This window comes from Oryctolagus cuniculus, chromosome 6 (assembly GCF_964237555.1).
Source record: "Oryctolagus cuniculus chromosome 6, mOryCun1.1, whole genome shotgun sequence".
Classification (NCBI taxonomy): Eukaryota; Metazoa; Chordata; class Mammalia; order Lagomorpha; family Leporidae; genus Oryctolagus; species Oryctolagus cuniculus.
The window spans coordinates 124,941,951-124,959,491 of record NC_091437.1 but is presented as its reverse complement, the minus strand read 5'-3'; the positions used below and the strand labels follow the sequence as shown (position 1 = coordinate 124,959,491).

The 17,541-nt window shown below is 39.6% G+C and overlaps 1 protein-coding gene across 18 annotated transcripts in view; it reads right to left on the bottom strand.

Annotated features, from left to right (window-relative positions):
* VPS13B (vacuolar protein sorting 13 homolog B) overlaps positions 1–17,541 on the bottom strand; it is a 778,478-nt gene that overhangs the window by 390,026 nt on the left and 370,911 nt on the right. For all 18 annotated transcript variants that reach the window (XR_011389260.1, XR_011389259.1, XM_051844655.2 and 15 more), the window contains one exon: positions 9,614–9,834. Coding sequence is in view for 16 of the 18 variants with exons in the window: in XM_051844655.2 (XP_051700615.2) it covers positions 9,614–9,834 (221 nt within the window). In the remaining 2 variants the exon portion in view is untranslated. The remainder of the gene's footprint in view (positions 1–9,613; positions 9,835–17,541) is intronic.

Below are 17,541 nucleotides of genomic sequence, written 5' to 3'. Positions count from 1 at the left end.
GTCTGGAAGCGTAAGCTAAAGAAAAAAGGTGTAGTTGATTCTGAGGTTTTATCATTACAATTTAGGATGATGAATGAGAATATTTAGAGCACATGAGAATATTAAGAGCATTAACCCCTCACCAAATCTTTGAGAACACACTGGCTTTTCAGTGCTGTGCTATTTTTGTGGTTTCAACTGTCTTCAGGAATATTGTTAACATCCCACTAGGGAAAGTAATACTCATTCATAAAGAGGGTCTCACATTTTAATCAGGGTCAGTCTAAACTAACAAAAAGATATTCACACAGCATTTTTGAATTAACGAAGCATTTTCATAAATATCTCAAACTTCCTGGCTAATCTTGTGAATCTTGGTGTCTGGGGAGCTGGATGATAGAGTAACTAGCAACCAAATGATGAATGAAAGGGTAAAAGAAAATGACTAGATATAAGTAGGAAAAAACAAGCCAAATACAGCTTTGACTTGGTTTATGTTTAAATGACAAAAAACTCTAGACTTAGGTCCAAAAGAGGTAGAAAAATAAAGATACATTATTGTGACAATATTACATTTAAAAGATACCATAAAAAAAATCACAAAACGAATGAGTATCTCAAAGTAAAAGAAAATTTCAAAAAGATTACTGATAGCAGAGTCTAAGACTAAAATCACAATATGATAAGAATTGATTTTGTTTAGCAGGGATTACAATTTGAGCAGGGTAGTAAGCATAGCTGTAATAGTCTGTCCTAAGTCCTTAAGGTAAGAGGTCCCTGCTATGCAAATCTAACAAGCAGGGGGATATTATCTGTGGCTTTACACAGAGATTAAGCTACTTTTAAACAAAACAATGAATTTAAAAAATCTACCATCTCCAACTATTTCTTCTGTAATAGTTCATCTTTTTCTTATATATTTAAAAAAAATTAATTCAAAAGACAGAGCCACAGAGAGAGAAAGAGACACAGGGAGAAAGAAATCTTCCATCCACTGATTCACTTCTTAAATACCTGCAACAGCCAGGGTTAGCCAGGGTTAGCCTAGGAGCCAGGAATTCCATTCAGGTTACCCATGTAGGTGGCAGAGACTCAAGTACCTGAACTATTAACATACTATCTCCCAGAAAGAGCAATAGCAGGAAGCTAGATCATGAGCAGAGTAGCAGGTAAAACGATGGAAAAAGGTATTCCATGCTAATGGATAGCAAGCAAAAACTAGCAGGAGTAGCCATCCTAAGATCAAAAAAATAGCCATTCTAATATAAAAAAAATAGACACAAAAGCTGTTCAAAGAGACAAAGAAGGGCATTATATAATGATTGAGGGATCAATTCAACAAGAGGTGACTATAATAAATGTATGTACACCCAATGGCCTGGCATTTGGCTATTTAAAATAAATGTTAATGGATCTAAAAGGAGACACAGATTCCAATACAGTATTAATGAGAGACTTCAATACCACTCTTTCATGAAAGGACAGACCAACTAGACAGAAAATCAACAAAGAAACAACAGAACTAATTGCCACTGTGGATCCAACTTATATCTACAGAACATTTCATCCCACAGTTCAACAATATAAATTCTTTTCATCTGTGTGTGGACCTTTCTCTATTATAGACCATACACAAGACCATAAAGACAGTCTCATCAAATTCAAAAAAATTGAAATCATACCATGTATCTTTTTAGACCACAATGGAACAAAACTGGAAATTCACAACCTAAGAATTTCCAGAAAATATACAAACACAAGGAGACTGAACAACAGGCCACTGAATGAACAGTCAATAATAGAATAAATCAAAAGGGAAATAAGGAAATTCCTGGAAATGAATGAAGATGACAATACACTATATCAAAACTTATGGGAGGGGTCAAAGCTGTGGAGTAGCAGGTTAAAGCCCCAGCCTGCAGTGCCAGCATTCCATATGAGAAATGGTTCAAGTCCTGGCTGCTCCACTTCTGATTCAGCTCTCTGCTGTGGCCTGGAACAAGTGCTTGGGCCCCTGCACCTGTGTGGGAGACCAGGAAGAACTTCCGGGCTCCTGGTTTCGGATCAGCTTGGGTCTGGCCATTGTGGCAATTTGGGGAGTGAACCAGCAGATGCAAGACCTCTCTTTCTCTCCCTCTGGCTCTACCTCTCTCTGTAGCTCTGTCTTTCAAGTAAAAAAAAAAAAAAAAAAAAAAAAAAAAAAACAACTTATGGGATATTGCAAAAGCAGTGGTAAGAGGAAAGTTGAGACCAATTACTGTCTGTCAAGAAATTATACAGGCATCAAATAAAGGATGAATCAATGCAACTCAAGGACCTAGAAAAACAATAACAAACCAAACCCCAAATTAGTAGGATGAAAGAAAAAATTAAAATTAGATAAGAAAGCAAAATTGAAAACAAAAAAAGTACAAAATATCAGTGAAATGAAGAGCTGTTTTTTTTGAAGAAATAAACAAAACTGATACACTATTGTCCCAAACAAAAAAAAGGGGGGGGGGGGAGAATAAAATAAAATAATATAAATAAAATAATTAAATAATAAATAAAATAAAATAAAACAATAAAATCAGAGCTGAAAAGGTAGATGTAACAACAGATACCACTTAAATAAAAAGAATCATCAGTAATTACAACAGCTATATTCCAACAAATTGGGAAATCTAGAAATGGATTCATTTCTAGACACATACAATCTACCAAAATTGATTCATGAAGATGTAGGAAGCCAAAAAAGACCAATAATCAAGACAGAGATTGAATCAATAATAAAGCCCCTCCAAATAAAAAAAGTCCAGGGCTACTATGACTAGAAGAGAACATTAGGGAAACACTGCAAGACCCCAGAAGCAAAAGCAAAGATAAATTAAGCAAATGGGATTACAACAAGCTAAAAAGCATCTGCCATGCAAAGGAAACACTCAACAAAGGGAACGGACATGGGAGAAAATATTTGCAAATAATGCAACTGATAAAGGATTAATATCCAGAATTTATAAAAAGCTGAAGAAACTCAACCACAACAAAACAATTCAGTTAAGAAAAAGGCAAGGGACAGGCACTGTGGCATAGTGGGTAAAGCTGCTGCCTTCAGTGTCAGCATCCCTCATGTCCTGGCTGCTCCACTTCCAATCCAGCTCTCTACTATGGCCTCAGAAAGCAGTAGAAGATGGCCAAAAGTTTGGGTCCCTGCACCCGTGTGGGAAGACCTGGAGGAAGCTCCTGGCTCCTGGCTTTGGATCAGTGCAGCTCCGGCTGTTGTGGCCAACTGGGGAGTGAACCAGTGGCTTGAAGACCTCTCTCTCTCTCTCTCTCTCTCTTTCTCTGCCTCTCCTTCTCTTTCTGTTTAACTCTGTTTTTCAAATAAATAAATAAATAAATAAATCTTAAAAAAAAAAAGAAATCTGAAAATAGATCTACCATATGATCCAGCCATTCCATTCCTGGAAATTTAGCCAAAGGAAATGAAATCAGTGTATTAAAGAGTTATCTGTACCCCCATTGTTGACTGCAGCTCAATTCACAATAGCTAGGATACGGAATCAACCCAGATGTCCATCTAATGATGACTGAATAAAGGAAATGTGGTACATATACACTTTAAAATACTACTCAGTAATGAAAAAAGAATGGAATCCTGTCTTTTGCAACAAAATGAAAGCAACTGGAAACCATTATGCTTGGTGAAATAAGGCAGTCCAAAAAAGACAAATATTGTATGTTTTCTCTGATCTATGGTAACTAATACAGTACAAAAAATGTAATGTCTATATGAGCAAAATTGACATTCTGAGATTTATTATTTACAGCTCTTGTCTCTTCTGTTGAGGATCAATGTTTTTTCCTTCTTACTATATTTGTTGAATTTTTTACTTAGTGGAGGGTTAAGCTTGATTATAAAATAAACTGAAATTATGTTTTAATAAAAATGAAAAGAAAGAATAAGAAAGGAATGAGTAGAGAGGATGGGAGCATGTGTAAGAGGGAGGGTAGAACTGGAAGTATCACTATGCTCCTAAATCTGTATTAATAAAATACATGAAACTTGTTCATCTTATAAAAATAAAAACAAATAATAAAAAAACTAAAACTGGTTTTTATATATTAATTTTGTTTTCTGAAATCATGGTATGTTTATTAGTTTTAGTAGTAGTCTCTTAGACTCCTCTGAGATTTTCTATTAGCATTTTTCCATGCACAAAAAATTATATTCTTTCTTATCTTTATATATTTATCTAGATTAATGTGAATTGCTGTGGACTTTAATCTATGGAACATCTGTTGAAAGCAGGCATCCTGTGGTCTGGTGCTGTGGCTCAGTGGGTTGGGCCACCTATAATGCCTGCATCCTACATTTTTATATATGTATAAAGAGAAGAGGGGGAGGGAGGGAAAGGGAGGGAGAGGGAGGGAGAAGGAGAGGGAGAAGGAGAGAGAGAAAGAGAGGGAGAGGAAGGGAGAGAAAGAGAGGGAGAGAAAGAGAGATATGGAGGCAGAGGGGGAGAGAGAGGGGGAGAGAGAGGGGGAGGGGGGATACATGGGGAGAGGGGGGAGGGGGGAGAGGGGGGAATAGATGGGGAGGGGGGAGAGAGGGGGAGAGGAAGGATGGGGGAAAGGGGGGGATAGATGGGGAGAGGGGGAAGAGAGGGGGAGAGGGGGGGATAGATGGGGAGAGAGGGGAGAGAGGGGGAGAGGGGGGAGAGAGGGGGAGAGGGGGGAGAGAGGGGGAGAGGGGGGAGAGAGAGTGGGAGAGGGGGGAGAGAGGGGGAGAGAGAAGTATCTTCCATCCACTGGTTTATTCCTGAAATGGCTACAATGGCTGAGCCAGGGCATGCTGAAGCTAGAAGCCTGGTAATGAATCCAGATCTCTCATGTGAAGAAAAATAGAAAAGAAGGAGGGGATTGACGGAAGGAGAGAGGGAGGGAGGGATGTATCATTATCTTCTTAGAATTGTACCAATGAAATATATGTAATCTGTTCTCTTTATTATAAAAAAATTCTTTTTGAAGTTTGTAGAAGGGGCTGGCCCTGTGGTGTAGTGGGTGAAGCCGCTGCCTGTAGTGTCAGCATCCCATATGGGTGCTGGTTCGAGTCCCAGCTGCTCTACTTTCGATCCTGCTCCATGTAAATGTGCCTAGGAAAGCACTGAAGGAAAGCCCAAGTGATGGGCCCCTACACCCACATGAGAGACCTGGAAGAAGCTCTTGTCTCCTGGCTTTGTACTGGCCTAGCCATGGCTGTTGCAGCCATTTGGGGAGTGAACCAGCAGATGGAAGATCTCTTTCTGTGCCTTTCCCTTTCTCTTTTTCTGTAACTCTGCCTTTCAAATAAAATAAACAAATCTTTAAAAAAAAATAAAGAAAGAAAAATAAAAATGTTTATGGAAAATAGAGAAAAGATATAGTTTCAATGCCATCCATCTTTGCTGGTTTCTTTCTTTTTTTTTTTTTTTTTTTGACAGGCAGAGTGGACAATGAGAGACGAGACAGAGAGAAAGGTCTTCCTTTGCTGTTGGTTCACCCTCCAATGGCCGCAGCGGCCGACGCGCTGCGGCCGGCGCACCGCGCTGATCCGATGGCAGGAGCCAGGAACCAGGTGCTTTTCCTGGTCTCCCATGCGGGTGCAGGGCCCAAGCACCTGGGCCATCCTCCACTGCACTCCCTGGCCACAGCAGAGAGCTGGCCTGGAAGAGGGGCAACCGGGACTTTGCTGGTTTCTAATGAGAAATCTGCACTGATTAAAATCATTCTTTCGGCCGGCACCGCGGCTCACTAGGCTAATCCTCCGCCTTGCGGCACCGGCACACCGGGTTCTAGTCCCGGTCGGGGCGCCGGATTCTGTCCCGGTTGCCCCTCTTCCAGGCCAGCTCTCTGCTGTGGCCAGGGAGTGCAGTGGAGGATGGCCCAGGTGCTTGGGCCCTGCACCCCATGGGAGACCAGGAGAAGTACCTGGCTCCTGCCATCGGATCAGCGCAGTGCGCCGGCCGCGGCGGCCATTGGAGGGTGAACCAACGGCAAAGAAAGACATTTCTCTCTGTCTCTCTCTCTCTCATTGTCCACTCTGCCTGTCAAAAAAAAAAAAAAAATCATTCTTTCTTATATGTAATGTGTCTTTTCTTAAAAGTGATCTCCTGGATTTTTTATATTATTATGTTTTAGTTGTTAAAAAATGTTATTAATTTTATTTGAAATGCAGAGAGACAGAGACAAGAGAGATTTTCCATCTATTGGTTCATTCCCAAATTTCTAGAGAAGTCAGGGGCACAGAATTCAACCCAGCTCTCCCTCATGAGAGTCAGGGACCCAAATACTTGAGTCATCACTCACTGCCTCTGAGAGTGCCCATTAGAAGGAAGTCAGATTAGAAGTAGAACCAACATTCAAACCTAGCTACCCTGACATAACATGTGGGCATCCCAAATGGCAATGTAACAAATTTGCCAAATACACACCCTTATAAACTTTGTCATTCTTTTTTCAGGACACAATGTGTCCAATTGTATTTTTCTTTGCATTAACCTGTTTGGGATTATGTAAATTTCTTGAATATGTAAAACCTGTCTTCCCATATTTGGGAAGTTTTACCCAATTATTTCTTCATTTTTTTTCTGCCTGAATCTCTCTTCTTTTTCTGGAATTACAATTACATTATATTAGATGCTTTTAAACCACAACCACTGAAGCTCTGCTCATTTTTAATATTTTTATTGCTTTAGCTTTCAAAATAAAATAGTTTCTACTGATTTATATATGAGTTCAGTGATTCTTCTGCCAACTCCATATTACCTTCAAGCTCATATCATATACTTTTCTTCTTTCAGATATAATTTTTAATTCTAAAATTTAATTTCAGTTGATTTTTTAAACTTTCTATTTCTCCATTCACACTGCTTTCCTCTAAACACCATGAAAATATTTCTATATTCAAGTCATTTTGCAATTTAATTATTTTTTTAAAATTTGAGAGTCAAAAGAATTTGAAAACATTCATTTATGTGGTAGTCAACTGTTAATTTTTGCATTTTTACCACAGTATATAAACAGAAGGTAGTCTGAGGTGGTTTTATGCTGCCATATTATGAATGGATCTCTTATGAGTTTCTTTTTAACTTCTGTGACACAGGATCTACAGAAGTTGAATTTGTTCTTTAAATTTTATTGGTAGAACTGGGATAATAAAGGATAATTAAATCGGTGGCTTCAAATGAGAAATTTACTGTCTACAGTTCTTGAGGCTAAAATTCTCAAGGTACTATGAAAACCATATACCCTCTTCGACTCTAAAAATCACTCCTTCCCTCCTTTTTGAGCTTCTCATGATGGCCGGTGGCTGCACCAATTCAATTCAAAGTCTGGTTCTGTGTTCAGATGGTACTTGCCAAGTGCATCTTCACATTACCTTCTGTGGATCTCCAAGTTTCCCCTCTTTATAAGTACCAGTCACAATGGATTAGGGTTCACCCTAATGGACTCATTTTACCTTGATTATCTGCTAACAACCCTATCACGTAGCAAGATCACTTTCTGTGATACAAGTGGTTAGAGCTTCACAAGTCTTTGTGTAGGGACACAATTCAACCCATCACAGTTTCATTTCCCCTTGGAAACATTTTTAAGCAACCATTAGCAGAAGTATTCTGAGAGTAATCTAAAAGATAGTAAATCACTTCATAAGTTTTCTATTCTATGAATATATCCCTATTGGTCATAAAAGAATGGCAAGTGACCACTAAAACCACAATATTTAGTATCATTCAAAAGTATTCACTACTTATTTTCAAAGAAACATAATGGTGGAAGAGCTCTTAAGATTTTATGACAGAAAATCTCAAAAAAAAAAAAAAAAAAGGTGGGGGGAGGTGGACGGCAGTGTGGCTTAGCAGGTAAAGCCACTGTTTGCAAAGCTGGAATCTCATATGGGCACCAGTTCCAGTCCTGGATACTCCACTTCCAATCCAGCTCCTTGCCAATCCATCTGGGAAAGCAGCAGCAGATGGCTGAAGTGTATGGGACTCTGAACCCATGTGGGAGACCTGGAAGAAGCTCCTGACTCCTGAATTCGGTCTGGCACAGCCCTGGGAGTTGAGGCCATTTGGGGAGTGAACCAGCAGATGGAAGTGCTCTCTCTTGCTGCTTCTCTATCTCTATTTCTCTTTCTCTCTCTGTTGCTCTTCCTTTCCAATAAATAAAATAAATCTTAAAAAAAGATTTTACAATAGTGTATGTTTAATATCAATGCCTTATTATAATTCTAATTATATGGATTTTTTAATAAGGCCCTCATCAATATTATCAGTAGGTCAAATCTTTTCAAAGTACACAAATTTATAAAAAATTTATACTAAACAGCATAGTATATGGCGGGAGAAGAAAAGAAAGGTCATCGATAAGGAGGGTCTATAAAACACGGAATGACATTTGAACCTACTTTAAAAGTTTTAAGCTATTAAAAATTTGCACAAACCCAGGTGATCTCAATTCGTATCAAATCATCAAACTGAATAATATAATGATCCTAGGACAACTGAAATCTTACAATTAACAAAATAGTAAACAGTGCTATTTTCGTTTTAAAAATATTACATGATGAGTCAAGAAGTTCTGAGTGCAAATCTGAGTGAAACAATTACCATCACAACATACTCTTCTAGTCAGGAAGCAAAATAGTTCTTTAGTGATTAGAAGCCTTACATCTGCAACTGAATTTATTCCATCAGCCAAAAGACGCATTTATGCTGTCACCATGACATTTTCAGAAGAGTTTAAATTACAAAACTTGAGACAGCTTCACAGCAATTCTTTTTCTAAAATATTTTATTAAAGATTATTTATTTATTTATTTGAGAGGTAGAGTTATAGACACTGAGAGGGAGAGACAAAGAGAGAGGTCTTCCATCTACTGGTTCACTCCTCATATGGCGACAATGGCTAGAGCTGTGCCGATCTGAAGCCAGGAGCCAGGAGCTTCCTTTAGGTCTCCCACACGGGAGCAGGGGCCCAAGGACTTGAGCCATCTTCTACTGCTTTCCCAGGCCATAGCAGAGAGCTGGATTGGAAGTGGAGCAGCCGAGACTCGAACTGGCGCCTGTAAGGGATGCCAGCAGTGCAGGCGGAGGATTAACCTACTGCACCACGGCGCTGGCCCCTCAAAGCAATTCTTAATTTAACCACCCTGATCTGATGGCCCAGTTTAAAAAAAAGATAAGATACTGGCTGGCGCCCCGGCTCACTAGGCTAATCCTCCGCCTGCAGCGCCGGCGCCCAGGGTTCTAGTCCCGGCTGGGGCACCAGGTTCTGTCCCGGTTGCCCCTCTTCCAGTCCAGCTCTCTGCTATGGCCTGGGAAGCCAGTGGAGGATGGCCTAGGTCCTTGGGCCCTGCACCCGCAAGGGAGACCAGGAGGAAGCACCTGGCTCCTGGCTTTGGATCGGCGCAGCGCGTTGGCCGCAGCAGCCACTTAGGGGGTGAATTAACAGAAAAAGGAAAACCTTTCTCTCTCTCACTGTCTAACTGCCTGTAAAAAAAAAAAAAAAAAGATACGATGCTTCATAGAAGAGAACTCTTTCACCAAAATAGAAAACAATTCTTTTAAAATTGCATTACCTTAATTTCCTTTCATAAATCAAATGTACCAACCTGGGGATTAGAGCATTTTATCTCCAGTGATTCTAGGTCAACATGAAGACAGACAACAAATGAATGTCTAGTATCAGGTCCCGTAGCGAGGAGTTTCTGAGATGTGACAGCTAGGGTAGAGGTACAGCCCATAGGCTCCACTAAAGAAAGAGTCACTTGTTTTCCAAGGAGGGTATATATGCTAAAATGATGCAAGTTGATGGTCCAAGGAAAAGCATCACCTGATAAAGAAATTGGGAAGAACAAACACACAATAGTCACTTTATAGTAAACTACTGTTTGTACCTGAAATACAAAGTACTCAATACTGTGTAATTAATAGCACATATACTAGAAACAAAATTGCTAAACAATTTATGTGCTATTAAAAAGTTACCTTTTAAAATGTTTATATTACAACATACAAAATTACTAATTATAAACATTATAATATATGAATAGAAGTGAAAGAATCTGATAACATAAAAAGAAAGTCTAATTTCCTGTTATCTCAAACTAGTTGGTGGTACTGTGTAGCTGCTGGAAATGCACGCATTATACACTGGAGACCCTACAAAATGGATTAAATTAGGAACATGCTATAATAATTGTGTAGACTAATGATGACGTTAGATTTGGCTGTGGAATGAGAGAAGGAAAGAATAAACAATCTACTATGGTCTGCTGGACCCAAATCATGTAGTATGCTTATTAAAGACAGAGGTTCCTTCAATTTCTACTTAATTAGAATATCTGGCAGTAAGACTCAAGATGCATTTCAATATACTGGCTGCATGTTCTTTATTATCAGCTATGTTTAAATGAAGTACACTTTATCAAAAAAATTAGCATGCATAAATTTCAGGATTAAAATCTAATTTTCTTCTTTTATATCTTTACTTTTATTTATTTATTTATTTATTTTTTTTGACAGGCAGAGTTAGTGAGAGAGACAGAGAGAAAGGTCTTTCTTCCATTGGTTCAACCCCCCAAATGGCCGCTACGGCCGGTGATGCACCGATCCGAAGCCAGGAGCCAGGTGCTTCTCCTGGTCTCCCATGCGGGTGCAGGGCCCAAGGACTTGGGCCATCCTCCACTGCCTTCCTGGCCACAGCAGAGAGCTGGACTGGAAGAGGAGCAACCGGGACAGAATCCGGTGCCCCAACCGGGACTAGAAACTAGGGCGCTGTCGCCGCAGGCAGAGGATTTTAGCTTAGTGAGTCACGGCGCCGGTCTACACCTTTACTTTTTTTTTTTTTTTTCTTTTTGACAGGCAGAGTGGACAGTGAGAGAGAGAGAGAGACAGACAGAAAGGTCTTCCTTTTGCCATTGGTTCACCCTCCAATGGCTGCCGCGGCCGGTGCACTGTGGCCAGCGCACTGCGCTGATCCAAAGCCAGTAGCCAGGTGCCTCTTCTGGTCTCCCATGCAGTTGTAGGGCCCAAGGACTTAGGCCATCCTCCACTGCACTTTCCTGGCCACAGCAGAGAGCTGGACTGGAAGAGGGGCAACTGGGACAGAATCCGGCGCCCCAACCGGGACTAGAACCCGGGGCGCCAGCGCCGCAGGCGGAGGATTAGCCTATTGAGCCACTGCACCGGCCACCTTTACTTTTTATTAGCCTACATTAAACAAGATTAACTCATTAGTAAACTTTATAGACAAAGCCATTTTTTTTATTATGGTTATAGATAAAGTACTCAGTCAAATAACTTAGAAAAAGCTCACGAAGAATTAGAATACTTATAAACATTTACTATCGTGATGGTAAATCTTAGAAAACCATGTTCCAGGACGGCACCACGGCTCACTAGGCTAATCCTCTGCCTTGTGGCGCCAGCACACCGGGTTCTAGTCCCGGTCAGGGCGCCGGATTCTGTCCCGGTTGCCCCTCTTCCAGGCCAGCTCTCTGCTATGGCCAGGGAGTGCAGTGGAGGATGGCCCTAGTACTTGGGCCCTGTACCCCGTGGGAGACCAGGAGAAGCACCTGGCTCCTGCCATCGGATCAGCGTGGTGCACCGGCCGCAGCAAGCCGGCCGCGGCGGCCATTGGAGGGTGAACCAACGGCAAAAGGAAGACCTTTGTCTCTGTCTCTCTCTCTCTCACTGTCCACTCTGCCTGTCAAAAAAAAATAAAAGTAAATTATATATTAATAGAACCAAATTGCAAAAAGAAAAGAAAGATCTGAATTGAATGGCCCTAAAGTCCAATTTGAAGCTTTCCCCCAAATATTTATTAACTATAATGAGAATTGGGTGATTTTTGCAATGGAGAAACCTGATGGATACAAGTTCAAAATGAACATCACCAATAACGGAACATGTGAAAAGCATGGAGAACCTGATAGGATGCAAGCAGAAGAAAACACTGTGACTTCTGTGTTTCTGAGATGTACCTGCTATATACATGGAAGAGGAATATAATCATGAGGTAACATCAGACACACCCCACTGATCGAATATTCTGCCAAATAACTGGCCTTCAAAGGCCATGAAAGTCAAAGACTGAAATAGACCCAACACTGAAATAATTAAAAAGAAGTGATAATTAAACACAATGAGTGATCCTCAATTATATTTTTTCTATAAAGCATATTACTGGGACAACTGGCAAAACATTAAGTAGGGTCTAATCATGATTTAGAAATCTAAAAAATGGAGTAATACAAATAAACCACTAAGGTAAATAAGAATTATATGCGAAAATAGTCCTTGTGTTTCACAGATGCTGCGCAGTTCTCACATCAGTTTCCATTAAAACTCAGTAAATCCAACAACAGCAAAGTTTTAACTTACAAATGATCTCAATATTCCACTTCTGTCAAAATATTTTATTAAAGTAATAGGCAACTCTTTCAAAGAAGAAAAAACAAACCTCTGCTAGGCATAGTGCAAAAACCCATCTGCTCAGAGGTGTTGGCTGGATGCAGCAAATTACATCTCCAAGTCTCATTCCAAGTGCTCCCTAACGAAACTAAAGATGTTGATTTTATTTTTGACACGAACACCCTATACCAATTGGATCTGGCTATGTTAGAGATGGTCTCTCCTCCATAACAACTGAAATGAGATGACACATTTCAACAGTCCCTCACACTGAACTTTAGAAGTTCAAGTTCACTACAGAAGGCGCCTCCTCAAATCTATAGTGAGGATTATTCTTGTTCACTTTTAATCATATATTTCATGCTTCTCTACCCAATTCTTTTTCAATTGTTTACGGATTTTGTAAGTCAGAGTTGACCTTTTCAAAGTTGTCTTCTATTTGCAATAATCCAAAATGATTCACTCTAAACAGCTTGAAATCATCAAAACATCTACAAGTGTACAGTAAGCAAGTATTCTGTGCCATGTTTTGTGTTAAGTGATAACATAGAGGTGAACAAAATATGCCTCCTGTTCTTTTCACTCTAAAACAGGAACTAGATGCTGAGTGAAATTGCTTTTTTTTTTTTTTTAAATTGGGATAAAGGTGGTAGATATAATGAGTGAGGTGCAATAACAGGACAGAATTGGGGGATAGCATAAAATATGAGAAGGAGAAGGAAGCCTGGAGATCACAAAGGTGGAAGCCATGTTTGTAGCATACAGTAAGTCCTAGTGATAAAATACTGCTGCTCTTGTTCAAAGAATACAGAAAAGGCTACTGTGAACTGAGCTGCAATAAACACATGGATACAGAAAACTCTTCCATATGCTGATTTCATTTCCTTTGGGTATATCCCCAGGAGTGGTATTGCTGGTCATATGGTATATCTATTTTCAGGTATCTGAGGAATCTACTGAGAGAAAGGGAGAGACAGAGAGATCAATTTCTATCCTATGGTTCACTTTTCAAATGTCTGTAATAGCTAGGACTGGACCATGTCAAAGTAAGGAGCCTGAAACTCCATATAGGTCTCCCACGTGCTAGGGACCCAAGTACGTACTTGGGCCATCTTCTGCTACCTTCTGAGGCACGTTAGCAGGGAGCTGGATCAGAAGTAGAGCAGCCAGGGTCCAATCAGCAGCCATATGGGATGCTGGCATTGTAAGCAGTGGCTTAACTCTACTTTTCATATAAATAAATCTTTAAAAATTAATTAGTTAATTAAAGAGAGGCTGTAGGATGGAGCAAGAAAAAGAAGAGAGATGCATGAATAAAGTACAGTACAGTTCGTAGGAATTAAAAAAAAACTGAAATTTTCAGAACTGAGACAAGTCTAACTCACTCTTCTATAGTGATACAGATTATTTTTCTAAAGGACTACCAGAATCAACTTTCTCATTCTTTTAGATGTCTCAGAAAGCTTTAAGGTGCAAATAAAATGGCTCCATTCTAATGTGGTTGTACTCCGGATGATAATCCTGAATAATTTTTAAAACAATTAAATTTTAAGTCATATTTTCTGTTCAGGGAGTTGTACAGCATACCAAAATATTTCAATAAAAATAAGATTGAAGTATACAACCTTATGTATGTAATAAAGTATTCTTTGTGGTCCATTCCATGATATATCTAAAATACTGGCTTTAGAGAATTATGATTTTAATAGAAATTTAGAACTCCTAAATGAAAGGCAAGCAATACCAAAGATAAAGATAAAAGTAATCAGGGGATGGTGTTGCAGCACAGTTAGTTAAGATGCTGCTTACAGAAAATTCAGAAGAATCAAAATCATACCATGCATCTTTTCAGACCACAATGGAAGGAAGCTGGAAATTAGCAACTCAGGAATCCCTAGAGCATATGCAAACACATGGAGACTGAACAATATGCTCCTGAATGAACAGTGGGTCATAGAAGAAATCAAAAGAGAAATCAAAAACTTTCTAGAAGCAAATGAAGATAACAACACAACATATCCCAAAACTTATAAGATAGAGCAAAAGCAGTGTTAAGATGAGTTTATAGCAATAGGTGCCTACATCAAGCAATTGGAAAGGCACCAAATAAATGAGTTAAAAATGCATCTCAAGGATCCAGAAAAACTGCAGCAAACCAAACCAAAAACTTGTAGGAGAAGAGAAATAATTTTTTTTTCTTTGACAGACAGAGTGGACAGTGAGAGAGAGAGACAAAGGTCTTCCTTTTCCGCTGGTTCACCCTCCAATGGCCGCTGCGGCCGGTGCGCTGTGGCCAGTGCGCTGTGGCCAGCGCACCGTGGCCAGCGCACCGCGCTGATCCAAAGCCAGGAGCCAGGTGCTTCTCCTGGTCTCCCATGGGGTGCAGGGCCCAAGCACTTGGGCCATCCTCCACTGCACTCCCAGGCCACAGCAGAGAGCTGGACTGGAAGAGGAGGGACCAGGACAGAATCTGGCGCCCCGACCAGGACTAGAAACCGGTGTGCCGGTGCCACAGACGGAGGATTAGCCTATGGAGCCACGGCGCCCGCCGAAGAGAAATAATTAAAATCAGAGAAGTAACCAACAGGATTGAATCCAAAAAAAATTACAAAAAATCAGCCAAACGAAGAGCTGGTTGCTTGAAAAAATAAACAAAATTGCCACCCCACTGGTCCAACTATCCAAAAAAAGGAGAGAGAAGACCCAAATAATTAAAATCAGAGATGAAAAAGGAAACGTAACAACAGACACCACAGAAATAAAAAAAGAGACATCAGAAATTACTACAAAGAGTTATATGCCAGAAACTGGGAAATCTATCAGATATGGATAGATTCCAGGACACAAACAACCTAGCTAAATTGAACCAGAAAGACATAGAAAACCTAAACAGACCCATAACTGAGACAGAAATTGAATCAGTAATAAAGTCCCTCCCAAAAAAGAAAAGCCCAGGACTAGATGGATTCAATGCTGAATTCTACCAGACATTTAAAGAAGAACTAACTCCAATTCTTCTCAAACTATTCAGAACAATCGAAAAAGAATCCTCTCAAATTCTTTCTGTGAAGCCAGCATCACCTTAATCCCTAAGCCTGAAAAAGATGCAGCAGAGAAAGATAATTACAGACCAATTTCCCTGATGAACATAGATGCAAAAATCCTCAAAATTCTGGCCAATAGAATGCAACAATGCATCAGAAAGATCATCCACCCAGACCAAGTGGAATTTATCCTAGTATGCAGGGATGGTTCAACGTTCACAAATCAATCAATGTGATACACCACATTAACAAACTGCAGAAGAAAAACCATATGATTGTCTCAATAGATTCCAAGAAAGCATCTGATAAAATACAACACCCTTTCATGATGAAAACTCTAAGCAAATTGGGTATAGAAAAAACATTCCTCAATACAATCAAAGCAATTTTGAAAAAGACATGGCCAGCATCCTATTGAATGGGGAAAAGTTGGAAGTATTTCCACTGAGATCTGGTACTAGACAGGGATGCCCACTCTCACCATTGCTATTCAATATAGTACTTGAAGTTTTAGCCAGAGCCATTAGGCAAGAAAAAGAAATTAAAGGGATACAAATTGGGAAGAAAGAGGTCAAACTATCTCTCTTCGCAGATGACATTATTCTTTATTTAGGGGATCCAAAGACCTCTACTAAGATACTGTTGGAACTCTTAGAAGAGTAGCAGGGTATAAATCAATGCACAAAAATCAACAGCTGTTTTATACACAGACAATGCCATGGCTGCAAAAGAACATCTAACACCAATCCCATTCACAATAGCCACAAAAACAATCAAATACCTTGGAATAAACTTAACCAAGGACGTTAAAGATCTCTACGATGAAAATTACAAAACCTTAAAGAAAGAAATAGTAGAGGATACCAAGAAATGGAAAAATTTTCCATGCTCATGGATTGGAAGAATCAACATCATCAAAATGTCCATTCTCCCAAAAGCAATTTATAGATTCAATATGATACCAATCCAAATACCAAAGACATTCTTCTTAGATCTGGAAAAAATGGTGCTGAAATTCAATGGAGGCACAGGAGACCTCAAATAGCTAAAGCAATCTTGTACAACAAAAACAAAGCTGGAGGCATCACAATACCAGATTTCATGCCATACTATAGGGCAGCTGTAATCAAAACAGCATGCAGATGGACAGACCAATGGAACAGAATAGAAACACCAGAAATCAATCCAAACATCTACAGCCAACTTATATTTGGTCAAGGATCTAAAACCAATTCCTGAAGCAAGGACAGTCTATTCAACAAATGCTGCTGGGAAAACTGGATCTCCACATGCAGAAAAAGCCATGGCCAGCATGAAGCAAGACCCCTACCTTACAGCTTACACAAAAATCCACTCAACATGGATTAAAGATCTAAATCTACAACCTGACACCATCAAATTATTAGAGAGCATTGGAGAAATCCTGCAAGATAAAAGCACAGGTAAAGATTTCTTGGAAAAGACCCCAGAGACACAAGCAGTCAAAGCCAGAATTAACAATTGGGATTACATCAAATTGAGAAGTTTCTGTACTGCAAAAGAAACAGTCAGGAAAGTGAAGAGGCAACCAACAGAACAGGAAAAATATTTGCAAACTATGCTACAGATAAAGGATTAATAACCAGAATCCACAAAGAGATCAAGAAACTCCACAATAAAAAAACAAACAACCCACTTAAGAGATGGGCCAAGGACCTCAATAGATATTTTTCAAAAGAGGAAATCCAAATGGCCAATAGACACATGAAAAAATGTTCAGGATCACTAGCCATCAGGGAAATGCAAATCAAAACCACAATGAGGTTTCACCTCACCCCGGTTAGAATGGCTTAAATACAGAAATCAACTAACAACAGATGCTGGCAAGGATGTGGGGAAAAAGGGACACTAACCCACTGTCGGTGGGAATGCAAACTGGTCAAGCCACTATGGAAGTCAATTTGGAGATTCCTCAGAAACTTGAATATAACCTAGCCATCCCACTCCTTGGAATTTACCCAAAGGAAATTAAATTGGCAAATAAAAAAGCTGTCTGTACCTCAATGTTTATTGCAGCTCAATTTACAAAAGCTAAGACATAG